This window comes from Nicotiana sylvestris, chromosome 2, assembly GCF_000393655.2.
Source record: "Nicotiana sylvestris chromosome 2, ASM39365v2, whole genome shotgun sequence".
In the NCBI taxonomy this organism is placed as follows: Eukaryota; Viridiplantae; Streptophyta; class Magnoliopsida; order Solanales; family Solanaceae; genus Nicotiana; species Nicotiana sylvestris.
This window is the reverse complement of record NC_091058.1, coordinates 76,041,729-76,058,269: the sequence shown is the minus strand read 5'-3', so window position 1 is coordinate 76,058,269 and position 16,541 is coordinate 76,041,729. Positions and strand designations below refer to the sequence as shown.

Sequence of the window (16,541 nt, the reverse complement as noted above, 5' to 3'; positions counted from 1 at the left end):
TAACACCGAGATCAAAATAGGGAACAATCCGTATGAAATGCTCAAAGAAATAACGTTGTTATTGAAAAATCATCTCTGTTGAAACTCTTTCTTAAGAGATTTAGTATTGACATTACTGTGTAATTGAAAAAGCATTGCTGAACTCTCTTAACACCTTCTAATGTGGGTTTATATTGGAAAGGACATATTATGGTTAATCATTTGAACACCTAAGATCAAATGAAGCAAAAGTTGAAAATCTCCTAAATGGTCTTTCTTTACACGTAATAAAGATTGTAGTCCATATGTGTTTATCACTTTAGTTGCCACTTTTCCATTTAATGTATGAGTCATTATTTTTTAATAGTGGGCTGCCACATAGCCAATTTCAATCCTTATCCAATAATTTCATAATTAATTGGATAATATCCTATTATCCAATAAATAATCAATTGCCCACATAATTAAGAATCATCTCAACTTATATAAAATACTACTCACTTTTAACACATCTTATACACCTTACTATTACGGTTATGTGGTACCTTGTATGGTACTAATTTAAAAATACCTTTTAGCTCAAGTCGTATTTTATCTCAACATGCCAAATTTGGACGAAAATTAGTTTTCTTTGACTTGCTTCCCCTTTCACTTTTACGAATTTACTTATTACTTGTTTGAAATAGCATAATTTTTATAATCTCCAAATAATCTTTTTCTTGGACTGATATCAGTTACCTTATGAAAAAATTAACGTACAACGCTACAAGGTGCAACATCGTCGTAATGTAGTACTGCGGGATGTGATACCTCACTTTCGGGCTCTCATTAATTTATTTATGACGTATTTTTATGTACGCAAATATGAGGTGTAACACTTATGCTTTTTTCTTGTGCTAAGGAAAGATCAGGTGCCAAGAGAAGATCATTTTAGAAAGGATAAAGGCTTATATCATGGTTGTTGAAATAATAAGGGCTATGACTCAACGGGGTTGACTAGGGATTTTATTCTTGGTAGGCTATGGATGTTTTCAAACTTCAATTTTGGATCAAGGAGAGCCTATAATCACTTCTCAAGTCGAGCTACACTTAGGATTTTGCCTAGACAAACATTCAGAGCAAGTTCTAGACTCATTGACACGGGACTTCGACGTGCAAATCAATACCTCACCACACAAGCTATAGGATTGCTAAAGAAATAGAGTCGGGGGCCCACAACAACCTTAGCTAATATTTGAGCAACACAAATGGTTCCGAGAAACCACTCGATGATTGTTTAGTCAACACAAGAGTCTCAAGATCACAACTATCACCATTCTATACACACCAATTTGTTTTTAACCATAAGGTCAAAGGTAAATGTGTTCGACCCAAGTGAAGCTTTACTTGAGGCACTATTGCTCACTAACTACTATTTACACAAAAACGAAAAGAAAAATATACTCAAATCCTTAAGAAGGTTGTCATGTCATCCATCATCGGGAAGAGCCACCCGGTTCACACAAACTCCGCCTTTGGAAAGAACCGTGACATTAATAAATCCAAAAGCTTATTGCTCACAAAAACTTGTAAAATAAGAAGCTACGAACCGAATAAGAAGCTATTAAGGAAAATTGCAAAAGAAGTTATGAAGTAAAATGCGAATAGTAAACTAAATATATACAATAGGAGATTTAGACGAATATACATAAAAGGGAATGAAATATAAACATGAGAGAGTAACTATATACAGACCAAGATCGAAAAATAACGAAATGTGAAATAAATGGTAAAATTATATATATACCAAAATTGAAAAATAAGCATAAAGAAAAAATAGTATCATCATTACAAACCAGCTACCAAATCATCAAGGTAGGACCACCCCCTCAAATGAAAACTAGCATTGTCCTCAATGCTAACTAACCAAAAATAATATCAAAAAGAAGGGTAGAGAGTAAAAAAAATACCCTATGGGTCCTCTGTCTGCATGGTGTCTTGTGGCTGGCTCTCTAGATCACCTGGCTCGGGGTCTTGTAGCTATCCTGAGGCACCTCCCTCGGGATTCTCCAGCTCAATCTCCACATCATCAACTCGGGGCATCACTCTCCTCATCCGGGGCTCTCCTTCAGTCTCCTGCTCCTGAACCTGCTCTATCTGAGCTACTGGATGTTGGTCCTGTAATAGTAGCTCTAATGGTAAGTGGTCAGCTGACTTCATTTTCTACACTTCTCCCCTCAATTGCTTCACCGACTCCTTCGAAGCCCGAGTCTTTTTCAGTTTCTTTGTCTGCTTGCTCAGCTCCTTAAGTGTTTTTCCTTGAACTACAAAAGTGTCCATGACAAGATTTTGGATCTACGGGAGCTTCTTCTGGTTGTCCAGAAGCTCCTTAAGAGACTCTTCTACTGAATTGGATAGCAACTTCTAAGTTGTCTGTGCTATCTAGTTTAGTGGCAGCCTAGACAGTTCCCGCACATCCACAGTTCCAGTTCAGTAGCTTTGCCCTTGGATCCCTTTTATTTGGGGTTGTCTGGACCCTGAAGGCTATACAACGAGAAGGGCTTCTTAGGCTTATCCATGACATCGAAATTTCTTTTCTCCACCTTCTGATCTTCCAAGTACATAGAGAGGAAGTTCGAGAAGGGGTAAATCTATCACTCTCATTGACCACTCTAGTGATCACCCTATACATGATATTCTAGACATTGATCGAGAACCCCGCCATGATAGCCTCCACTACAATCGCCTGGGAAATCGGCATAGTGTTGTCGTGAGTAGTGGGGTCTAGTCTGCTTCATACAAAGGTCTCACATCCCTTTGCCACATAGTTCAAGGTGTTCCTCGAGATCGGAACCCTGTTGTCAACCATGCTTGAGTAGTATTTGACAGAGCCAGAAGTGATGCCAACCACGGGAGAGCTGCCTCATCCATCGCCACCTTCTCTAAGTACAATGACTCATCTTCATCATTGAATCCCAAGTAATCATTGATCGTCTTCCCATAAAACTTGACCTTTAGGTTTCGCACCTTAGTCACTTTTGTGCCCTTTTTGATATGGAAGGCATTGGCATTCCTTGACTAGGTGCTAATTAGCATCCAGCACCTTGCTAGTGAAGTACTCCCATCCCACTCGTTCATTGAAGTACTGATTCACATTGGGGTTGTGAGGCAGAAGATCCCGCTCTATGAACTGGCGCTCATGAATGAGTGACTTTTGAGGCCACCGCTCCCTGAATTTATGGTATGCTAGCTCATTGACAAACCTTTATTGCCACACCTCTAGGTTTCTTGTGCTTTCCACACCTCTGATCTGGGTATCACCCCCTCTCCCATCATCCGGTACCTCAGCATCTACATCTAAGGGATATTGTGCTGGTGATGAAGTTGTGGGTGAGGCTGAAGCTGAGGATTCACCACTCTCCACTGAGCCATCAGACGACTCAGAAGAGGACTGAGAAGTAGGAGAGGCTGGAGGGGTAGTCTCATCAATCAACTTGAGTCTCCCCAGGGAGTCTGGTACATATGGTTGCACAAAGTCACCCTATGAGGCCTCCCGGTAGGGGACATAGTCACTAATGCAGCTTTGTCTATAGCTCTAATATTCTTTGTCAGTTGCCCAATGGATTTTTGTATTGCAGGGGTTAACTTAATTTGTCCTCGTCCCCTACCTCGGGAGGACTCTACTTTCCCCTTTTTGTTTCTCACCGCCACCTCTAGATTTAACCATTGTCTACAAACATAATCAGTAGAAGAGTGTTAGTACTGGTGCTAGAAGAAGCAGTGAAGAAAAGTAGAAGAACAATTTACAGAAAAAGTTACAGACCGCTGACAGCGGAAAATGAAGCGCGTACGCGGAATGATCACCGCTGACCTCGGAAAATGCATCGAGGCCGCGGAGATATGGGGATAAGACTACCCACCCTCTGATTCTATACTACTGTTGAGCATAGAAAATTTAGTGCAGCTACGGAGGTTGCATTGCTGTCTGCGAAAAATCAACCTTGGCCGCGGTCCCATAGTTTTACTTCTCTGAACTTGAGCATTGCGGATCACGAGGAAAGCATCATGGCCGTGGATGTTGGACCGCTGTTAGCGGAGATTGTCACCACTGACCACGATCATCATTATTTCCAACTCAGATATAACTCAGCAACGCTGACCGCGGAAAATCAACTACGGCCGCGCAAGTCTAAATCGGGCTGAGTCAACCTAAGGTTTCAAATTGTCATGCATTTAGAAATCCTCTACATTGTTAACACCACTAGGTATTCATTAATAAATCCTAACTATTTTAAGCCTAATGTAGTTAATACTAAACAACCCTAGGTCAAAATTAAAAGAAAAGGGGAAGAAGAAGTAAAAACTAACAACTAAAAGAAAAAATACAAAATTAAAGAATAATAAAGGAGTGAAATTACTAGATGTGAGATGAATGGTGAAAAATGAACTTTGATTGTGTTTGTTCATATTAGGGATAACGTGAACAACGAAAATTTTGCTTTGAGGGAGAAAAGATTGAAAAGTGTAAAAGGGTGCCTGAGGTCCTATTTATAGAAAACACACAGGGGCCCACACAATTCACCTAGCACGGCCGCGAAAAATCACCGTGGTCTGTGCTTTTGACGAACAGAAGGACTGCTTTTTTGAGACTACCGTTGAGAGCGGTAAATGGTACGCGGTCGTGGTAAGGCACCGCTCTCAACGAAAAATAGCACTGCGGATGCGGTGGAAACTTTAGAGAAGCCTCATTTTTTACTTTTCAATCCCACATCCGCCACCAATTTCTGCCTCCGCTGACCGCGAAAAATGGAGTGTTGTCAGCGATCCAACTTCAGAGAGTGCCAATTTTTCCAGCTTATTCCTACACTGCATCAAACATTCCTACACACATCTCACAACCAGTTAGTTCAAAAAATCCTACACTACAAAGTAATTCAAAAAAGACGAAAAACACATGGGTTGCCTCCCAAGAAGCGCCTGATTTAACGTCGCGGCACGATGCAGGTTATCATCAATCACTTGATATGTATCATTGCTACCACATGGCTATCATCAAACTTTCCAAGATAATGCTTCACGCTGTGCCCATTAACTCTAAAAAATTTACCATTTTTGTTTTTCAAATCAAGAGCACCAAATGGAGTCACAAGCACCACCTCAAAAGGTCCACTCCATTTTGACTTAAACTTTCCCAGGAACAGTCGAAACCAGGAGTTGAATAAGAGAACCAAGTCACCTACTTTGAATTCCTTGCTATGGGCATACTTGTCATGTAAGTACTTTATCTTGTCCTTATACAAGGGCGAGATGGAATAGGCATGAAACTGAAACTCATCAAGCTCATTGAGTTGCTCTACCCGAAGATTTGCTGCAATATCCCATTCAAGATTTAATTTACTCAAAGCCCACATCACCTTGTGTTCTAGCTCACCAAGTACGAAGACATACCAATTGGAGTCTCGTAAGCAGTCCTATAAGCAGTCCTCTAAGCCCACAAAGCATCATCCAGATTCTTTGACCAGTCAGTCATATTTGCATTGACAGTCTTTGATAATATGCTCATAATCTCCCTGTTGGAGACCTCAACTTGACCACTAGCCTGAGGATGGTAATGGGTTGAAACATTGTGATTGACACCATACTTTGCAAGCAAAGTGTCAAATGCTTTATTGCAGAAATGAGAACCTCTATCACTGATGATCGCTCTAGGAGTACCAAACCGAGTAAAGATATTCTTCTTGATAAAAGCCACCACACTTCGGCCTTGTTATTGGGCAAATCCACAACCTCAACCCATTGGAAGCATAATCAACGCCCACCAGAATGTATGTGTTGCCACATGAACTCACAAAAGGTCCCATGAAGTCAATGCCCCACACATCAAATATGTCAACCTCAAATATGTACAATGTAGGCCAATAAAAACCACAACTAAGCACCTTTGAAGTTGTCCTCGCCCCACCATGATGACCACCGTAGGGAGAGGAATGACAAGCATCCAGAATACTCATTTACTCTCTTTTGGAACACATCTCCGGATCATACCATCATTACAGATTTCGAACAAGTAAGGCTCATCCCAATAGTAGTCCCAGCTATCCTATTTAAGCTTCTTCCTTTGGTTAGAAAAGAGCTCGCACGGAATAATACCGGTTACAAGAAAGTTGGCAACATCTGCAAACCAAGACATGCTATTCACAGATACAGAGAGGAGTTGCTCATCAGGGAATGAATCATTAATTTCGAGGCCATCACGGGGCCTCCCCTCTTCCTCCAAGTGGGACAAGTGGTCCGCCACTTGGTTTTCTCTCCCTTATTGATCAACAATCTCAAGGTCAAACTCTTGAAGCAATAGAACCCATCTCAATAACCGAGCCTTAGAATGCTTCTAAGTCATCAAGTAGCGGAGTGCTGCATGGTCAATATGAACTATAACCTTGGCACCCATGAGATAAGGCTAAAAATTCTCCATTGCAAACACAATTGCTAGAAACTCTTTTTCTGTCACCGTGTAATTCACTTGAGCATCATTCATTGTTTTTCTTGCATAATACATTGGGTGAAACATCTTGTTTACTCTTTGAACCAAGACCATTCCTACCGCCACATCACTTGCGTCACACATGAGCTCAAAAGGTAAGCTCCAATTGGGTGTGGTAATAATGGGAGTGTTTGTCAATTTGTACTTGATAAGTTCAAACTATTTCATGCATTCCTCATTAAACACGAACTTGGCATCCTTTTCCAATAACTTGCACAAAGGATTCACTACCTTAGAAAAGTATTTGATGAATCTTTGGTAGAAATCCGCATGCCCAAGAAAACTCCTAACCCACTTGACTGAAGTAGGAGGAGGAAGCTTTGAAATAACTTCAATTTTAGCCTTGTCCACCTCTATATCATACTTTGAGATCTTATGGTCGAGATAATTCCCTCCTCGACCATAAACTGGAATTTTTCCCAATTAAGCACAAGATTTGTCTCTTCACACCGGGCTAACACCTTGTCAAGATTCTTCAAACACTCATTAAAGGAGTCACCCACAATACTTAAATCATCCATGAACACTTCCAAGAAGTCCTCCACCATGTCGGTAAATATAGCTATCATACACCGCTGGAATGTAGCCGGTGCATTACACGAACCAAATGGCATCCTAGAAAATACAAAGGTACCATACAGACACGTGAAGGTGGTTTTTTCCTGATCTTCCGGAGCAATCAAAATCTGGTTATAACCTGAGTACCCATCCAAGAAATAGTAGAAGGCATGCCCAACAAGTCTTTCTAGCATTTGGTCAAGAAAGGGCAATGGAAAATGATCCTTGTGGGTCACTTTATTCAACTTGCAGTAGTCCATGCACACCCTCCATACGGTGACGGTCATGGTGGGAATCAACTCATTGCTCATTGGTAACCACAGTCATACCACCCTTCTTCGACATACATTGCACCAGCGAAGTCCAAGAACTATACGAGATGGGGTACATGACCCCTACATCTAACCACTTGATCACCTCCTTTTTTACAACCTCTTGCATAGCCTCATTCAACTTCCTTTGATGTTCTATGGAGGGCTTCGCATCATATTAAAGTATAATCTTGTGCATGCAAAAGGGGGGGCTTATTCCCTAAATATCAGCTAGAGTCTATCCAATTGTATTCTTCCTTCTTTGGAGAACCTCCAATGTTGCATCTACCTGCACGTTAGTAAAACAAGATGAAAGAATGATAGGTATAGTTGAAGTAAGGCCTAGGAATTCATACCTGAGGTGTGAGGGTAAAGGCTTCAACTCCAAAATGGGAGGTTCCTAAATTGAGTGCTTTATTGGCGGAGTCTTTACTCAATATCCAAAGAGAGCTTACGGGGCTCATAAGAATAAGAGCCCATTCCGAGCAAAGCATTGACACACTCCACCCGACCTTCATCCTCATTCACATCAAGGTTCAACAATACTGCTTCTAAAGGATCATCCACATTGACCATAGCACTAGTATCATCAACTATCACCTCTGTGACAAGATCCACAAAAGAGCACACTTCAGTACAATTCGTCCGCCTCATTAATTTGCGCACATGAAAGACCACTTTTTCATCACCCACCCGGAAGGTGAGGTCCCCTGCTTCCACATCAACCAATGCCTTCCCAGTAGATAGGAAAGGTCTTCCCAATATTATCGGCACCTCATAGTTGACCTTGCAATCTAGAATCACAAAGTCAGCAGGCAAAATAAACTTGTCCACCCGGACAATAACATCATCAATAATACTAAGCGATCTCTTCATAGTTCTATCCGCCATTTGAAATCTCATTGAAGTAGCTATCGGTTGACCAATACACAAAGTTTTGAACACGGTGTAAGGCATCAAATTGATACTTGCTCCCAAATCACACAATGCCTTAGCAAAATTCGCACTCCCAATGGTACATGGAATGATAAAAGCGTCGAGATCTTCAAGCTTTGGAGCCATTGAGTGAACAAATGCACTTACTTGATGAGTTATTTTAATGGTCTCACAATCCATTGATCTCTTTTTTGTCACCAAGTCTTTCATGAAGTTGGTGTAACCCGATATTTGCTCAAGAGATTCCACCAAAGGAATATTGATCGACAAGCTTTTCATCATCTCATTAAACTTCTTAAATTGGTTTTCATTATTTTGCTTAGCAAGTATTTGAGGGTAAGGTGGAGGAGGCCTTGGCAAGGGAGCCTTAGCCTTGGGCACTACCATTTTCGGTATGTCTATTACGTATTTCCTAGACGGGTTCACGTCATCTTGAGTCTCCATCTCATTATCATGAATATCAATTCTCACTTCTGCATTCAAATTCTCTTCGCTTACTTGCTCATCAACTATAGGAACATCATCATCTTGCATTTCAACCTCATTATTCACAACTTCATTTTGCTTGGAGGTATTCACATCACCACCTCTACCGCTTCTTGTGATCACCGCCATTGCATGTCCGGTATTGTTCCCACCCTTTGGGTTTACTATCGTATCACTAGGTAGAGCCCCCTTAGGGCGAGTATTCAAAGATTGCAAAATCTGTCCATGTTGAACCTCCAAGTTTCGGATTGAAGTATTATGGGATGCCAACTAAGCATCAGAGTCGGCATTCTTTTTCATCATTTGTTCAAACATCATCTCGATCCTTCCCATCTCATTATTTGATGAGCTAGGACCTTGGGACGGAAATGGAGGTGGGTTGTTTGGTTGTTGATACATCAGAGGTCTTTGAAAGCCTTGCCCCAGATTCCCTTGATTGCCATTATTCCAACCCCCTTGGTTATTGTTTCCTCCACAATTGTTGTTGTTGCCACACCAGTTGCCCAGGTTGTTATGATTGCCCTAATTATGATTGTTGTTCTCCCAGTTGCTATTGCCTTGTTGGTTTTGATTCCCTCAATTTCCTTGGGATCTCCACTGTTGTTGGTTAGGAGCAATACCCCTTTGTCCTTGATAATTGTTCACGTACTAAACTTCTTCACTTTGCTCATCATACCCATCATCTTGGTTGAAACCACCACTACCGTGCTCATATTGATCCGGACTACCTTGACCTTGTTAACTTCTTTATCGCCTCTTGTTGACCAACATGTTGACACCTTCCATAGCATTTACTTGTCTCGGTGCTTGAACTTGTTCCAATTGAGCTTTTGCCAACTGGTTCATTGTTGTAGTAAGCTCTGTTATTGCCTGGCCATGGTCATGGATCTCTTTGTGAAAAATGAATGACAGTCGGATCACCATGTGGCACATTAGCTTGACTTTGCCAAGCTAAGATAGTATCTGCCATCTCATCCAATATTTCACATGCCTCAGCATAAGGTGTGTTCATAAAATTTCCTCATGCTACCTAGTTCACTACACACTAATTGGTCATGTTAATGCCACGGTAGAATGTCTGCTGGATCATTTCTTTGGTCATGTCATTGTTCGGACATTCTTTCACCATTGTCTGATATCTCTCCTAGATCTCATGAAGTGGTTCATTAGGTTCATGTTTGAAGGCCAAAATCTCATCTCTCAAAGTAGCCATATGCCCTGGCGAGAAACATAGCTATAAACTTATCCGCCAACTCATCCTATATAGTGATGGAATGGTAGAGAAGTCTTTCAAGCCCGTCCAAAGCCTTCCTTTTGAGTGAAAAAGGGAACAATCTCAATCTCAATGCATCCTCCGACACATTGGTCTGTTTGCTTCTCCAGTAGGTATCCACAAAGCCTTTAAGATGTTTATATGTATTCTGATGGGGAGCACCTGTGAAGTACCCTCGCTGCTCCAATAAAGTTAACATCACATTTGTAATTTGGAAATTGCCCGCCCGAATCCGGGGTGGGGCAATTGCACTTGCGTATCTTTTATTTGGATGCATCCGAGGAGCGACACTTGGAGGAGGCGGTGGAGGGTCTGGAATATTGTCATTGGCATGGTGGCCTCTTCTTTGACCTTGAGGTACTAGAGGCACCTCATCTTCACCATTATCATCTACCTCCTCCCCCGGGAGAACATATCCAAGAGGATCATTGTTTGCCATTTTGTACCTGAATTGATGACACACACAAGTTAGTAACACAGAAGGAAGACACAAAACTAGTGAGATAGATAGCTAAAACTATTTAGCTCCCCGGCAACTGCGCCAAAAAGTGATCGGTTCCAACCCTACACCACTATAGAGTGGCAAGAGTGGTCGATGTAGCTTTTACCCAAAAGGCCGGGATCAAATCCATAGAGAGCTAATGATGCAGGAAAATAAGCTAAGTATAATATTTTTGTAAGGTTTTCTTAGTTGGTCTAAAGGCACTAGGGAAGTGACTTGCACTTAGGTGGGTATCTAACGGGATCTAAAACTTAGGGAAAATTTGTTATAATTGGGATCTTGATATAGCCGTTGCACATAACTACTCACTATATACCTTTCGGTAGTTTGAGTAACTTTACCCTAATTGGCTTTCTCAAGCCCAATTGGGTGTTCAAACAATGCAAGCAAAATTAGCTCAAGTCAGGTATTACTATTTCTAGGTTTAACCCTTTAATTGGGGCTATCAATCTCTTGAATGCACCCCAATTCCTTGTTTGCCTGAATTTCCTAGACTTAGTCTCTCTTTCTCAAGAAGAGCCCAAGTCAAAAAGGCACAAATCAGTGTTTGCAACCACGAATTCAACATTTAAAGTATAAATCAATCCAAATATAATTCACCCATAAACATTCAAGCCCTAAAATTGAAGACCCATTAAATACCCACACTAGGGTTGAGCCACAACCCTAGCTAATGGGTTTACCTACTCATAATCAAAGAAACAATTAAAGATTTAGATGAAATATAAGCCATAAAAAGTAATTACGGGATTAAAATCTAAGTTTAATTGCTAAAGATGTTCTAAAATTACCCAAAAAGGTAAAAGGAGGCGGTTCACGTACTTTACAAAACAACGGATGACCTAAAAATCTGAAAAACAACTATTTATAAACAGCTAAATTTTTTGGAGAAAAATGCCCCTACGGAGGTTTCGCTGACAGCGGAAAATGGACCGCTGCAGCGCTAAGACTACTGCCTCCGCACAAAATCAAGCGCGGACCGCGGTCTTCAACTCTTAGCTCCACTTCTGGTTCTCTGATTTTGACTACCGCTAAGGGCGATAACTCGACCGTTTCCGCGCTAAAGCTACAGTTGTCGTGAAATTTCACCACGGGCGGTAGTGACTTGATAAGCCCAAAACACACTCTCTAAACTTTGCCACCGCTAAGAGCGAAATCAAGACTGCCTTAGCGGTGGCTCCTCCGCGTTCGCGATTGTTTCTTCGCTGTCAACGCTCTTTTGACTCTGCTTTGAACTTGTGCAGGTTTCACTTCTTATTTGAGTTGGTTATGACATCCTTGTCTCTTTTTGACCAAACACTGCAAACAAGCACAATAAGTTAGCTTTTGGGAATACTTGTACTCACTTTTAATCAAAAATCTAAGCAAAAAGCAGCATAAAATAGGCTAGAATTCCTAGTTATCAGTCCCGAGGGAGTCGATGGAGACATAATCCCCAAGGGGGGAAAGGCTAAGTTCCCGAGGGTAAACTTGGTTTTTCTTTCTTGTTCTTTTTATAGGGATCCTTGCGGGAATGTTGTAAATGTATCTTTGTACCATTATTTATAATAAAAAAGGAACACTTTGGTTTTCCATTTAAATAAATTTCCACTTGCTCGTGTTTTATGTTTTGAGTTTTGATGCTTGCCGATAATTAGTCCGGTATATTGGATTTTAATATTAGAACCCTTAGGTTGTGCTTGATGAGTAATTGATAATAGTTGGCCGTTTAGGGCTCAGTCCTAGAATCAAGTTTTGACTCGGGCTCATTGGCCCCTAAGTTTTCAACATATTGGACCTTAGGCTCTTTAGCTCGGCCCTTAGGCTCTTTAGGCTTGCCCTTAGGCTCTTACGCATTGGCCCTTAGGCACTTTTAGATTGGGTCGATGCGACCTCTAATATGACTATAGGTTTCCCCCATTTCGGCTAAAGACTTTGAAGTTTTGATTATGCCTTGGCGTGTTTTGTGTTCGTCCGACTCTTTGACGGCTCAAATAAGAACCTCGATTACGAGTCGATTGTGACGATAATTGAGTACATCGAGAGGTTCTCTTCAAGGCTGATTTTTTGAAGCCTTTTTACTGAAAGCTGATTGTCTCGAAGCCTTTCATTGTTTGGAGCTGATATGATCGTAGCTCCTTTGCTTATGTGGGGGGTAGCCTGATTAACCGGTTCTTTTCGAAGTGTTTTCGAAGTATTTGGAGGCCTTTAATTTTATGGCGGCAGTCGGACGTCTCCGAGCCGCGTTAATTTGGCCGGAGTCTTTTGATATGACCGTAGTCTTTATGTTTAGCCGTAGCCTTTAGTCACCGGGTGAGATAACCACGGTGTTTATATCGAGGGTATGCCTTTTTAGGGGTCTTACTAGTTCGAATATATAGCCTTGGCCTTAATATCGGGGTTATGCCTTTTTAAGGTCTTATAAGTTTGGGCATGCCTCGTTGAGGTCTTACAGATTTGATGTTGCCTAACTGAGGGCTTGCGAGATTGAAGTTTCCTAATCAAGGTCTTATGAATTTTAGTTTTTGATGGCTTGATGAGCTGACTGTCGATGACAGTCCCCGAGTGTTCGAAAGTTTTTGTCCCTTGAGCCATCTTTTGAGAAAGTAGTGAATTTCTTCGAGGCACGAAGTGTTTTGGTAAGCAAAGAGGCTTCCTCAATTACTTGATATATGCGTACATGTTTATTGCCTTTGGAGGCTTGATTATTCTACATGGACCTCATTTGACCGTTTGACCCAATACAACATTCTCATATTGAGGTCTTCCTAGGCATAGCTCGATTTCTTTGAAGAGGTGAACTCCCGGGGTGAGTTCGATTTCTTTGAAGAGGTGACCTCCCGGGGTGATGCCCCCAATACTTGAGATTGATCGAAGAGAAGCCTTGACTACTTGATGAGTTCTCCTTAGGTAGCATATGGATGTTTCCTCATTAAAAATCTCACCAGTAAAACCCGTTTGGGATAGAACTCAATTTAAAGGAAAAAGAGTGCAACACATGCTTTAAAACCCAAGGTCTTCGAGCTAGAGGGTGCTTCGGTTCCTCTCAATCGAACACCTGCAATAAGTCAGCATAAAACGTAAATGGAATAGGAGAGGGTTGTACCTTAGCAATGATAGTGTTTGAGCCTCGATATATTTCAATTTCTCGCTCCGTGGATGCGGTATGGTCCTTTACTCATTTATTCGGGCGCAACCGAGAAAGTAGGTTATGGTTTCTACTTAGATGTTTGCTTGTCTTTTGGCTTCTTCGATGTAGAGGCCGTCGATGCCGGTGCCATGTCATGTACTGCGAACATCACTCTTGCTACATGTTGCTCCCAATACACTGTTTTAACTCCATCTTTGATTGGAAACTTCATCATTTGATGAAGGGTTGATGGCACTGCCCTCATACTGTGTATCCACGGCCTTCCAAGTAAGGCATTGTATCTCATGTCACCTTCGATGACATGAAACGTGGTATCTTGGATTTTACCGGCCACGTTGACCGGGAGGATTACCTCCCCTTTTGTTGTCTCGCTCGCCATGTTGAATCCATTGTGGACTCGAGAGGCGGGTACGATCTAGTTGAGCAGTCTGAGCTGCTCCACCACCCTTGACCTGATTATGTTGGCCAAGCTACCTGGATCCACGAGCACACGTTTAATTTGAAACTTATTCAAAAGAAAAGAAATTACCAATGTGTCGTTATCAGGCTGAGACAAGGTCTCGATGTCCTCTTTGCTGAATGTGAGAGCATCCTTTGGTATGTAACTCCGAGTTTGCTTTTCCCTTGTGATGGATATTTTTGTTCGCTTGATAACGGGTCCTTATGGGGCATCGACCCCCCCTATGATCATGTGGATATCGTGATGTGGTTATTCCGGTTCGTTGTTCCTGTTCGTATCTCTTTACCGAAATTGGTTTTTAGCTCGGTCTTTGAGGAACTCTTGAAGGTGCCCTTCACTGATCAGTCGGGCTACCTCTTCTCGAAGCTATCTACAATCCTCGGTCCTATGACCGTGAGTGCCGTGATATTTGCATACCAAGTTAGGGTTCCTCTATGAAGGATCTGACAGTATGGGTTTGGCCCACCTAGTATCTTTGATTTTACCTATGGCCGATACGATGTCCGAGACATCAACAGTGAAGTTGTACTCAGATAATAGGGGTTCCTCTACCGGCCCAGTGTGCCTACCAAAGTTACTCATGAGTCTCCGGGAACCTTGACCTCGATATGTCCTTCGATCACCTCGAGGTATATTACGCCTCGGGGCGTTTCTTTGATCTTCTACATACGATTTGTATCTTTCCTTGTTTGGTCTCGATTCCCCTTCTATTAATCTTTGTTCCTTTGTTAAGAGCCTGCTTGGATATACTGAGCCATAGGGAGCTCCCAATTGGTCATCTTCAACCCTGATCTTCGATTGATACCTGTTGTGCACATTTGTCTAAGTCACGGTGGGATATTTGATCAAATTTTGCTTTAGGCTCTTTGAAGCTATCAAGCTTCGTTCGTTCAAGCCCTGAGTGAAGTCTTGCACTGCCCAGTCACCGAAGACCAATTGTAATTCCATTCTCTCCATCTGGAATCGAAATACAAATTCCCTTAGCATCTCGTTCTCCCTTTGTTTGATCTTGAAGACGTCAGACTTCATTGTAGCAACCTTGATGGCACCGGCATGCGCCTTCACAAAAGAATCTGCCAACATGGCAAACAAATCCATCGAGTTTGGGGGTAGGTTGTAATACCACATCATGTCCCCCTTCGACAGTGTTTCTCCAAATTTCTTCAGCAAGACAGATTCAATCTCGTCATCTTTTAAGTCATTCCCTTTTACAACACAAGTATAAGCGGTAGTGTGCTCATTGGGGTTTGTGGTATCGTTATACTTCGGGACATCAGGCATTCTGAATTTCTTCGAGATAGCCTTTGGAGCCGCATTTGATGGGAATGGTTTCTGCACGAACTTCTTTGAATCTACACCCTTCAGAATCGGGGGTGCGCCCAAGATCTGATAGACCCTTGAGTTATAAGTCTCCACCTTTTTATCGTTAGCCTCTATCTACTTTTCTTTTCACTCAATTCTTTTGGTCAATTCCTCGAGCATTTTCATGATTGTAGGGTTAGTCCTCGAGCCGCTTTTATCGGGTATTTTTAGCACTGGCTTGTGTTGTATGTTTATTGGTTCGGCGGTGTTACGGGTTTTGTTCTGGCTTTAAAGTTTAGCAATGGTGACTTGCTGAGCTTGAAGCATCTCGAATATCACTTGCAGGCTGACTCCACCTTCTTCCATTTCTCGTGCTTCTTCGCCTCCATCCTAGGCCTCCCTGTGTTCATTCATTATACGGTTTGCGCCTGCTTCCATGCTTAGAGCGTTGTGGGACTTAATATTAAATGGCTCCATTTTTGGAACTCCCTCAGGGTTTACAGGTGGCACGCCAAGCCCTATGCCGCAATTTTCTCCAAGTCCTTCACTGTCATGAGCAGGTGCATTTTGTGTTTTTGACATATTTTGTCCTGAAATCAAAGAATCTTTGACAACAAAAAGTGTGAAGAATAATGTGTGTTATTAGAAAACTAGCACCAAATAAACGCTATTATTTTTAGCCCCACGGTGGGCGTCAAACTGTTTACCTTGAAAATTTGTAATAACAATTATATTTGATTTATGGTTCTAAAAATACGTGACTTATCTTGATACTAGTTGTTATGTGAATAATGCTAAGTGTAAATGAGCAAGAAATGATAAGCAAACCAATGTGGTCACAAGATTGAGGGCCTTGAACTCAGCAATATAGGACCTCGAGGGCAGCCTTTAACAATTGATAATGAACAACAAATAAACAATAAATGAAGAATAAATGAACAAGGAACAAACAAGGAATGAACATAATAAATGAGGAGCAATAAAGCAGTAGAGCAATTGTTGAGCACATTTATGCAAGAAAAGTAGAGAATGTTCTATTGCATTCCATAATTCGTGTGTTACAAAATGACAAGGGTCCCCTTTA

The 16,541-nt window shown here is 41.6% G+C and overlaps 3 protein-coding genes across 3 annotated transcripts; all 3 read right to left on the bottom strand.

The window, feature by feature from the left end:
* Window positions 1–5,443: 5,443 nt before the first annotated feature.
* LOC138885095 (uncharacterized) lies at window positions 5,444–5,969 on the bottom strand. Its single transcript, XM_070165994.1, has 2 exons — window positions 5,746–5,969; window positions 5,444–5,663 (listed from the first exon to the last, which is right to left on the bottom strand). Exons 1-2 carry the CDS (start codon window positions 5,967–5,969, stop codon window positions 5,444–5,446), a joined length of 444 nt encoding a protein of 147 aa, XP_070022095.1.
* A 1,828-nt stretch (window positions 5,970–7,797) lies between these two features.
* LOC138885094 (uncharacterized) lies at window positions 7,798–8,919 on the bottom strand. Its single transcript, XM_070165993.1, has one exon. The coding sequence runs from the start codon at window positions 8,917–8,919 to the stop codon at window positions 7,798–7,800; it is 1,122 nt and encodes a 373-aa protein (XP_070022094.1).
* A 6,058-nt stretch (window positions 8,920–14,977) lies between these two features.
* Window positions 14,978–15,436, bottom strand: LOC138885093 (uncharacterized). Its single transcript, XM_070165992.1, has one exon. It carries the CDS (start codon window positions 15,434–15,436, stop codon window positions 14,978–14,980), a length of 459 nt encoding a protein of 152 aa, XP_070022093.1.
* Window positions 15,437–16,541: the final 1,105 nt, after the last annotated feature.